This window comes from Peromyscus californicus, unplaced genomic scaffold (assembly GCF_007827085.1).
Source record: "Peromyscus californicus insignis strain IS unplaced genomic scaffold, ASM782708v3 Scaffold_9__1_contigs__length_137607984, whole genome shotgun sequence".
Classification (NCBI taxonomy): domain Eukaryota; kingdom Metazoa; phylum Chordata; class Mammalia; order Rodentia; family Cricetidae; genus Peromyscus; species Peromyscus californicus.
Genome location: NW_026294617.1, coordinates 67,266,740 through 67,276,880, shown reverse-complemented (window position 1 = coordinate 67,276,880; position 10,141 = coordinate 67,266,740). Strand labels below are relative to the sequence as shown.

The 10,141-nt window shown below is 54.1% G+C and overlaps 1 protein-coding gene across 8 annotated transcripts; it reads left to right on the top strand.

Annotated features, from left to right (window-relative positions):
* The first annotated feature begins 305 nt into the window (after positions 1-305).
* Positions 306-9,684, top strand: Lrrc71 (leucine rich repeat containing 71). Of its 8 annotated transcripts, none has more exons than XM_052731870.1 (15): positions 307-641; positions 3,013-3,162; positions 3,290-3,418; positions 3,552-3,627; positions 3,816-3,893; positions 5,332-5,400; positions 5,564-5,723; positions 5,794-5,877; positions 5,953-6,045; positions 6,800-6,949; positions 7,140-7,233; positions 7,624-7,712; positions 8,706-8,795; positions 9,159-9,283; positions 9,472-9,684. In XM_052731870.1, the coding sequence occupies exons 1-15, from the start codon at positions 482-484 to the stop codon at positions 9,509-9,511; spliced, it is 1,587 nt and encodes a 528-aa protein (XP_052587830.1). In that variant the 5' UTR covers positions 307-481; the 3' UTR covers positions 9,512-9,684. The 8 variants fall into 8 exon arrangements, 7 of the variants coding, with proteins under 7 accessions (XP_052587834.1, XP_052587830.1, XP_052587831.1 ...); XM_052731871.1 differs by having other exon boundaries at positions 308-641; positions 8,709-8,795; XM_052731867.1 differs by having other exon boundaries at positions 308-641; positions 8,706-8,820.
* The last annotated feature ends 457 nt before the right edge of the window (positions 9,685-10,141 follow it).

Sequence of the window (10,141 nt, the reverse complement as noted above, 5' to 3'; positions counted from 1 at the left end):
TGCTTGGGCCCTTACCACTAGGGACCCTCTCTAGAGAATGAACCTGAGCTCCCCTTCTGAATGTTCTCCAACCACTACCACCTCCCTGCTCAGTGTCGCCCCTCCTGCCCACAGCTCCGTGAGTAGGGACTGTTAGGTGCCTGCCCACTCTGCCCTAGGCCCACTCTGCCCTAGACCCACCCTGTCAGGGCTCCGCATGGATCCTAGGCTGCCTGAGCCTTTCGGTTCACATGGACCCCAACAGTACCAAACCACGCCCACTCGCTCCGGCCCAGGGCCATCAGGCGCCCATCACGTGCACTCTTTGCCGTTGCTGGGGCCGCAGCAGCGCCACCCAACCGAGCTCGGTTGTCCTGGAGAGGGGACTCGCAGATCCCGCGGTTTCTGGCCAGTTGGATCTGGTGAGTGGAGATCTCCAGGGTGCGGCCCGCAGAGCCCTGCCTCATCTTCCCTCTCACTTGAGGGGTCCAGAACCACCAGTATGTCAACTGAGCCGAGCGCTCCAGGGACCTCACCTAGGACACCGCGTCCTGGGGCCCAGAAGTCATCCGGTGCGATAACCAAGAAGGGGGACCGGGCCGCTAAGGAGAAGCCAGCAACTGCCCTGCCTCCGTTGGGCGAGGAGGAACCGAAAAATCCCGGTATGTTGGCAGGGCCAGGGTCGGGTTAATCAGAGCCCCAGAGCTTGGCAGCATTATTATTATTATTATTATTATTATTATTATTATTATTAAATCAAATCTGGTCTGGAACTTGCTATATAGATTAGGCTGGTCCAGAACTCAGAATTATATCTCCGCTGAGATCAAAGGTGGATCTCCTCAGGGGCTGGCTTTAAAGAATACACATTTCCCCGGGTTTGCTGACACACACAGTAAGATGGGATAAGAGATGCCAAAGAAGACCCGGTTAGGGGTGGGAAGATCCCATGGTGCTGTGAGCGGGGTCTTGAACAGAGCTCTCTAGATACTCATTTAGACAACAGTTACTTTTTGAGTATCTGCCCTGTGGCCATGGGCACAGTTCTGCTTCGGCATATTTAAAGAAACCATTAAAGTTAGATGAATAGGGCTATGGCTTTTCTTGTTGCAAGTGCCAGAACCCAATTTTCACCAATGAAGCGCAAAAGGGAATTTGTCAGAGGGTGTCTTGATACTAATTTGATGCTTTTGTTACCAAAGAGGGTCAGGACCCTGCTGTCCCTGGAATGGAGATAAAACAACCTGAGGGAAGACTCTGATGGTCCACCCTTTGCCAGGTGCCATTTCCCTGTCCCTACTAGTGGCCAGGAACAGGTGGATTATGAAGACCTGGACAAAAAGCATCTTTCACAGGGAAGAGAAGATAGGGTTGAGTTCCCTGGGCACATAAAGGGTGCACACTTGTAACCCCAGCACTTGGGATGCTGAGGCAGTTTTCCTCAGAAAACTTGGGCTGTATACAAAGCAAGACTGTATCTCCAGGAGGTGACAGGGAAGAACAACACTGGCAGTGCACGGAGAAGCGAGGAAGCAGAGAGACGGGCAGCAGGGAGCGGAGCTGTGACTGAGTAGCCTAGTCCAGGGACAGGGGTAGTTGGCACCGGACAGTGAGGGTGCAAGAGGGTGGGGGGAGACTCCTGGGAGGTAGAAGTGAGTTGGTGAAGGACTGGAGAGAGAGAGAGAGAGAGAGAGAGAGAGAGAGAGAGAGAGAGAGAGAGAGAGAGGCGGTGAGGGGCACAGCATGACCGAGTCCCAGGTTTCTAGCCTGGGATGCTAGCTGGGTGGAGATGGACGGGAAGAAAGTCGGAAGGAGGACTATGCAAGGGTGGGCCTGGAGGAGTGAGGCTCAGCAGTAAAGAGGAATGGCAGGGTGACATGGCATTGGGAACTGCTAGGGCGTTGGGATTCGCAAACCTGAGACTCCCCGAGATGGGTCAGAAGTCTGCCTGAAGAGATGCAAAGAAGGCTCTGGCAAGGACGGCCTAGGCAGCCTTGGCAGATGCAGGGGAGAACTCAAGGGACCCTGGACAATGTGGGCAATGTGGAGGGCACAGAGGCTTTTACGGTTGCCATCGTATGGCCTGGCAGGGGCGGACGTGGGTGTGTAGATTTAGAGGAAACTCCATCTGATGGCCCATTTCTCAAACTGTGAGTGGGGCCATTTAGCATTGGTGTGGGAATGGAGGGCAGGAGTACGTTCCTTTAGATGCTCCCCACAGGAAAGAGAACTGTGAGAGTCTGGGCATGGGCCCAGGAGGGTGCTTTAAGACTTCAGGTGATTTCTATGGATGTTAAAGTTTGAGGGACTCTGCTCTTGAGAGGTGAGTGATGCCATGAAGGGTGAGGGGCACACCCAACAGAGGAGAGCCAGCCTGAGCATGCACAGGGCTGTGCAGGGGCCACCCAACTTCCCCGGCTCTCCTACCGTTAAATCGGTAAATCGGACTAACTGGTTGAACATTTCCCATGTGCCCGAGTTCCCATTGGCAGCTGGGGACAGGAGCAAAGCTCCTCTTACCCTGTTCCTCAAAGGGCGTTCTGTGTCATGGAGTCTCCCGGGGAACCTGGGACCAGGCTCCCTACTGCACAGACGTAGGCGGCCAGGCGCAGCTGACAGTGCCCCCTGCTGGTGGCCTGGCGCTGCTGTGGGGTTGGTGGTGGTTGGCGGGAATTTCCCATTTCCAGGAACCCTCCCGGGGCAGAGGTCTCTTGGGGGTGTCAGACACCAGCTCTGCAGAGCCTCAGGGTAGCAGGCGGTGGGGCAAGACTGAATGACCAACTTATCAAGGCAATGGTATTTTCAGAACCTTTACAAGCCCGGGGCCACTGACTAGCAAATACTATATAAAAGAAAGTGTTGACAGGCCAGCAGCCCTGCTGGCTAGGCGCAGCCCTCTTCTGCGAGCGCTCGCCTTCCTCCAGTGTCTTCAGCGTGGGTCTTAGCAAAGTAGCTTCCACGGGGGGCTGCTGTGAGCGTGGGGGTCCCTGCTGCGGCGCGGAGTGCGGGCTCACTCTGCTGCCGCCCCCGCAGAGGAGTACCAGTGCTCCGGGGTCCTGGAGACAGACTTCGCCGAGCTCTGCGTACGGTCAGGCTACACCGACTTCCCCAAAGTGGTCACCCGGCCTCGGCCCAACCAGAACTTTGTCCTTTCCGCCTCCATGTCAGAAAAACCCACCCAAGGTGAGCCATAGCCCGCCCGACTCATTCACGGGGTGGGGTGGGGCGGGCCACAGCCGTGGGGCGCCTTCCCACTCTACCCTGGAGCCACAGCCGTGGGGCGCCTTCCCACTCTACCCTGTCTTCTAAGACGACCAGCGGCTGTCAGCATCCTGCAGCCAGAACAGCCTGGAGAGCAAATACGTGTTCTTCCGGCCCACCATTCAGGTGGAGGTAGAGCAGGAGGACAGCAAGGCGGTGAAGGAGATCTACATCCGAGGTGAGCGCCGCCCGCCCGCCCCACCCTCCCCCAGCCCTCCCCATCCCCCTCGAGCATCACCTCCCACTACTTGGCTCACGGCAGTTCACATCAGGCCCTTCCCAGGCCTGAGATGCCTTTGGCCTTTCCTTAGGTTGGAAACTTGAGGATCGGATTCTGGGTATTTTCTCCAAATGTCTGCCCTCCCTCAGCCAGCTGCAAGCTATCAAGTGAGAGGCACTGTGGGAGGTCAGCCTCTGGGGGAGGAGGGGGGGAGGAGGAGGGAGGGGGAAGAGAGGGGTGGGGAGAGAGAGAGGAGAGAAAGTTCAGCTGGGGAGGGTGGAGGGTGTGCCTGGGGGACTGTGGGAAGGGGCTTCCTAATGAGGTGGTGCCCAGCTGTTTCTGTTTCTAAAACCAGCTTGTGGAAGGTGGGGCTGACGGATAAGACCCTGACCACGTTCATCGCCCTTTTGCCTCTCTGTTCCTCCACACTCAGGTCAGTTGTGGTCAGGCCCCAGTGTCTAATTGGCCTGGCTGGGGTGTATGAGGGGGAAGTAGTTGCCTGCAGAGTTAGCAAGTCCCATTTGTAGGCCTAGGCTGGCACCTGTGTGGAAATGGGGCTCAGCCTGTGTCTGCTGGGTGGTGGGATTCACACCTGAGACCACGGTTTTAGTCCATGCGGCATCCACAGAGCCCTCTGAGGTCTAACCCCTCTTTCCGCTCCATCAGCCCTGTTTAATGGCCCAGTACAGCGAGCAGGGAGCCAAGGGCCTAAGGCCCAGGAACAGACACTGCTTTGCAGCAGTGTGGGGATGTGGATGTGGAGGAATGGCTCACACAAAAGGGCGTGCTGCCCACCACATGAGTCTGTGCAGGAAGACCTGTGCTAAGCCAGCCTTCTGGGAATCGTGGGGTGGATGGGTAGGATGGGTAGGAGGCAGAGCCAGGTTTAAGACAGCCTACTACAATTGCAGCTTGCTGTACAAAGGACAAAGCCACCTGAGCTGTCTGTCCCTTTTCAGGTTCCTACAGGCCCCTAGAGTCAACACTCTTGCTTCATAATTAGTGGCCCTCAGTGCTACTACCCATGTGGGCTTTCCTTCTGTGTATCGGATGGATGCTCCCTGAGCGCAGGGGCTGGATCTTTAGCTGGGAAAGTAGAGACAAACGAGCTAATAGAAAAAGAACTGTGAATTCATTAACATAAGAACCAGCTACATCAGTGTAAGATGATGTAAAATGAATTGTTTATATGAAACAAGGCAGTCCAAAAGGCTGAGCAAGAATTGGATACAATGTGAAATATTAGAGAAGTTTCCACCCATTGGTTCATTTTCTTAGGACTGTGAGAGAAGCTACTGTCTCATAGAGGGTCCTGTAGTGATTTATTACTATGTAACAAAGTAACTCCAAAATGTAGCGGTTTAAAACAACCAGGAGAGACAGGTGGTGGCGCACGCCTTTAATCCCAGCACTCGGGAGGCAGAGGCAAGCGGATCTCTGTGAGTTCGAGGCCAGCCTGATCTATAGTGGGAGTTCCAGGGCAGCCAGGGCTACACAGAGAAATCTTATCTGGAAAAAAACAAAAACAAAAAACCAAACGCAAACACACAAAGAACTGTCACTAGTTCTAGCTACACTGCAGAGGACAGGAGTCCATGGCACAGGGCCTGAGTACCCAGACGCAGGACTCAGTGAAGGCCATCTTAGAGACCACTGTACTACAGGTCAGCTCAGGGAACTGGCCCCTCACACGGTCATGCTTCTGGAATTTGAGTCTGGGGAATTATCATAGATATACTTCCTATATTGGGGGATATCCTTAGGCTCTGTTTTCTAGATGTTCCCCAAAGGTCCACACTTCCACTCTGTTCCCCTCCGCCTTGCATGGCCTCAGTGGTGATTCCTAGACCTCAGACCCCTCTCACTCTCAGGAAGGTGTCTCTGGAGGGGAACCCACTACCGGAGCAATCCTATTACAAGCTCATGGGACTGGACAGCACGTGAGACTCCTTGCCTTCACTTTCCTGTCTTGGCTTACCCCCACTTGAGGTTATCTTTAGTCTTCCCCTCTCCTGGTCCCCAGGCTCCTTTGATCCCTGCCCCTCCACCTACAGATCAGATAGAAGCAAGCCCAGTATCGCTGGTCCTCTCTCCCCGTCCCAGGATCTCTCACTTATCTCTGAGGAACAACAGCATCAATGACCACGGGGCGCAGCTCCTAGGCCAGGCACTGTCCACACTGAACAACAGCAACCGGACCCTTGTTTCGCTGAACCTGGGATTCAACCACATCGGGGACGAGGGAGCAGGCTACATTGCAGATGTGCGTGCTGCGGCAAGACGGCTTGGGGATGCTGGCTTGCCCTTGGCTTACAGGGCTCTCTGTTCTCCAGGGCCTGAGACTGAATCGCTCTCTTCTCTGGTTGTCCCTGGCGCACAACCGTATTCAGGACAAGGGCGCACTGAAGCTGGCTGAGGTGGGTGTACACGCCGCCGGGAGGGGCAGGGGCTGAGACGGAGGCGTCTGACGTGGGGAGCTGGCCTTGCCTCAGGTCCTGCGCCCCTTTGAGCTGACCCACACGGAGGTGGTGGAGCGGCGGCGCCTGCTCTTGGAGAAAGGAACGCAGGAGCGGTCTTCGCGATCGGTGAGGAGCGGCCTGGTCCCAGGAAGGGTGCTTTTCTGCCCGCTGCCCATGACTCAAATTCCCTCCACCCTCTTGCCCTTCTGGATTCTGGAGACCCCCCCGCGCCTACCAAGCCCAACTTGGCGCTCTAACTACACAGCCACTCTGGCAGTTACAAGTGTAGTTAAAAGACACTGTTCAGACCACTTGGGCTTGAAATCCTCTCTACCACGTCAGCAGTTTCTGATCTTGAATTCACTGCTTAACCTCTGAGTCTGACTTTTCTCAACTAGGCCGGGTAACTGTTACTTTCTTCACAGAATTGAGATGATTTAAATGAGTTACTATAAAGCATTTGGAATACTGCCTAGAACTTAGCTCAACAAAAGCTGCTGGCTGGGCATAATGTAAACCTTGTCAGCAAGGAGGCAGATGAAAGATGAGTTCAAGGACAGCCTGAGCCACAGAGTAAGACCCTGGCTCAATAAAACCGAGGTCTGGAGGTATAGTACAGTACACAGAGTGCTTGCCTACCACACACAGGCACTGGGTTTGATCCCCAGTCCTGAAACAAATAACAACAAAGATAAATAAATTCAAAGTGAGCGATTTCCCCTCCTGATGAAAACCTGAGCCTCCAGCTCATTCTTACCCATTTCTGGGCTCCTTCTTGCCAACAGCAACTCTGTCCCAGACCAATTGATAGGCAGAGAGGTAGGGAAAGGCAAGGATTTGGTTACTTCTCTGCACCCCCCGCCCCCATTTGTGAGTACAGCCTTCCTCCTCCCGACACGGAGACTCCAAGACGGAACGTGAGAAGTTTCAGACGGCGGGCATCAGCAATGTTACTTTGGTGGACAAGCCAGAAAAGATGCAGACATTAAAAACACCCAAGGGTCTGGGCAAGAAAAAGGAGAAGTCAGGGGTAGGTGTGCTGGGTGAAAGGAAACCTTGGCCCTGAATGGGCAGGGGAGGAGTTTCCACGGTACACAGGGTGGTAGAAAGATGGGCAAGTGGATTTGGCCTTTGAAGGTGTCTCTCAGGCTCAGCCTTCATACACTCTTCCTGTGGGAGGCAGGATGGATAGCCATTAAGTCTTCTCATATCCTTCGTAGGAAGTTGTAAAGAAGGAAGAGAAGTCAGGTCCCGGGCAGTCCCCTACACAAGGAACCCCTAAGAAAGAAGATGCCACAAAGGCAGGCAAGGGGAGTAAGTGTGAGCACTCACCCTTCTATGGGAATCTTCCCCACACAGAAGAGCCTTGGGCAGCGTGCAGAAGCCTGGTTTTGGCCTGGCTGTGTCTGCCAGGAGCTGTTCTTTCACATCTCTCCCCAGACCTTGTTTATTCCTCACCTTGAAATGATGGGTGACCCTCCACTTGGCCTAGACATTGTGACCCACTACCCCATTTTTCAGGACTAGGCCTCTACGGCTGTCCTCAGAAAAGGAATTCATCCAGCTAGACGGGAGCTCACTGCTGATGTTCCTATGTTCCTCCCAAGTTCAGGGACTCTGCCTTACCAAGCTCCTTTCTCTGGGGAGTTTGGGTGGTGTCAGGGGGGTCTGCTCTGTGCATTCTGGCTCCTCTTCTGGTCCCAGAGGTAACCATCCCTGAGCAGAAGATGAGCAAGGGAAAAGGGATAAAGACGGGAAGCAAAGAGAAGCGCAGCATCCTCCTGGAGTCAGAGGTACGTAACACCCAGGAATGTGTCACCCCATCTCACTGCTTTGGCGGCTGTCTCTAGATGACGCTCACAACTCCCCGTTCCCCTTCCCAGGTGGCAGGCCCCTTTACCTCCATGTCTAGAAGCCCCACTCTGGGTCTGCTGCACAACCGAGGCTCTGTTCTCTGAGGTCCTCAGCTCACCACCAGGCCCTCCAACATTGCAAAGGGACAAAGGATGCTTTTGCCCCTCAGGGGCTCCCTGAGGCACTTTGTCACTACACTGCCCCATGCAGGACTCTCCTTCAGAGACACCCCCCTTTTTTTTTGCTGCTGGATCCCCTTTCATGCTTTGTGTGTGACCTTCCTTAGGAAGCCTTCCTGGGCCACCTGGGCCACCTACTTCCTCATTCCCAGTTCTCTGTCATCTCCATTCTTTCAGCGAGGAGACGCCACAACCTTGTCACATACTCCTGAAAGGGACAGCCCTGTCCTTTTAAGAGTCTTTCCTGGCACCCAAGCCAGGTTCTGGCAGAAGAACCCGTCAGATGGAAGGAGGATGGCTTTCTACACCCCACATTATAGTCTTTGCCTTTGCCTTGGGCAAACTGCTCCTTCTCAACAGGACCATCAGTTTCCCAAGTGCTCTTTAATGGAAGGGTTACAAATCCTATTTACAAGCCCAGTCCCATGTGGACTCAGGGCTCCAGGGTCTTTGTATCTGCTGTGCTCATTGCTTGAGGGAACCTCCCCTCTTCATCTGAATGTCTGGACACCTTCAACTTTCACTCTCAGGCTGCCTCTTTTAAGGCCTACACTCCTAGTCTGCTCTCAAGGGCCCCGGCTCCCCACATCAAGGAACTTTTTGAGGGTATGGGCTTATTCATCTTTGTTTCTCCAGCACCTAGGACACAGCCTGAATTATAACCAGCACTCAAAAACTGTATGTTGAATGAATGAATGAATGGCCTGTTGACCAGCTCCCTTCTCCTCTGCTGCAATTAGTATTCTGCTTTAGCAGCTGGTTGTTGAAGCTACAGAGATGGTTAACCCTCTCCTGGAGCCTGTGGAGCACCGAGATGGGAAGGTTTTCATGCCTGGGAACAAGGTCCTTTTGCACCTCAACCTCCTCCGTATGTTTTCGAGCCTTACCTGCCCTTACCGTGGGACTACCCAGCCTCCATGCTGCTAAGGAGTGCTGCCATAGCATGGAGTGTGCTCGATTCTCCAATAGCCGAGCATCGTTTTGTCAGACCCTCGGGGCTGGAGCTGAGAGGCAGTGCTGGGTCAGGGGGGATCCAGGGCAGCAGTGACAGGAGTAAGACAGCTGGGTGGGAAGGGGAAGTGAGGGGAAGGTGGGAAGCAGGAAGAACGGGGTAGAGGGCCAGTTAAAAAGTCAGTCCTGCCTGGTGAACTTGGGGGCCAGGCTGCCAGATGTGATGCCAGATGCCACTTCCATGCCTCCTCTCAGGGAACCGAATCACAGAGGTGGGGCTGGAAGGCTTCCTCACTGCTGTGCAATACCAGGTTCAGGTCTCCAAGTCCAGGACTTCTTCGTCCAAGGGCCCCTTGGGGCTGCTGTGGCTGTCCCTGGCGGTGAGTGCCTAGCCCATTTCCAGAAGGTCTCATTGTCCTGATCCTGTTTCAATGCAGCAACCTTTGTTTTCTGTAGTTAGCAATGGCATGACTGCCTTCCTCTGCTCACCAGCCCTAACACTGTTCAGGGTATTGTTTTCTCCTGAAGACAAATCTTCAATCTGTTAATGTTCTTTTTTTCCTTTCAGAAAAACTGCTTTGACCCGCAGTGTCCAACATACACCATGATTCAGGAACTGATGCTGCCAAGGGACCCTGTGAAGGCCAAGGTCAGGGAGGAGGAGGCCACAGCTACCTAGGCCTCCAGGGGCAGCCCTATGTCCTTGGGAGATACCACGGACCAATAACATAGTCTGTTGCTGTGCTATTCTTTGAAAATCTCTCCAGAACTGTTTGGAACATTTGGGCTCTTGTGTCTGTTCATACTGCCTGGCTAGACGTGGCAGAGTGGTGGCCTGAATTACACCATGTCTCTGTTTGGGGGATGAACTGAGGTCCTGGCTACAAAGCCAGGGCCCTTGCTCTACCTCCCGAGTGTCCCAGCAGCAGCCCCCAGACCATCTCTGCCAGCATACACACAGCCTTAGGATGATGGGGGTCCGTCAGCACAACTGATGGAGGGGGTAGGCTTGGAACTATCATCTCCCAGCATTCCCTGCTGCTTAGCTCCAACCCATGTTGCCTGGCTTGTGAGAGGCTAGGGAGAGGGCATTGTATTCATATTTGCATAGCAAAGGCCAAACATTAGACACGGCAGGTCAGCAACTTGAGATCATGGACATCTAGAGTCAGGGCTGCCAGGCCGTCTCCACTGAATTTTGGAGAGCCCATGCCAACCTATAGGGAATCTCCAACTAA

What these genes read in the sequence shown, in the direction of transcription:
- Lrrc71 (XM_052731867.1), top strand. Translation starts at nt 482, where the DNA reads ATGTCAACTGAGCCGAGCGCTCCAGGGACCTCACCTAGGACACCGCGT. An exon ending in GTCAGAAAAACCCACCCAAG is followed by an intron (nt 3,163 to 3,289) that starts GTGAGCCATAGC and finishes CTGTCTTCTAAG; the next exon opens with ACGACCAGCGGCTGTCAGCA. An exon ending in AGCCAGCTGCAAGCTATCAA is followed by an intron (nt 3,628 to 3,815) that starts GTGAGAGGCACT and finishes TTCTAAAACCAG; the next exon opens with CTTGTGGAAGGTGGGGCTGA.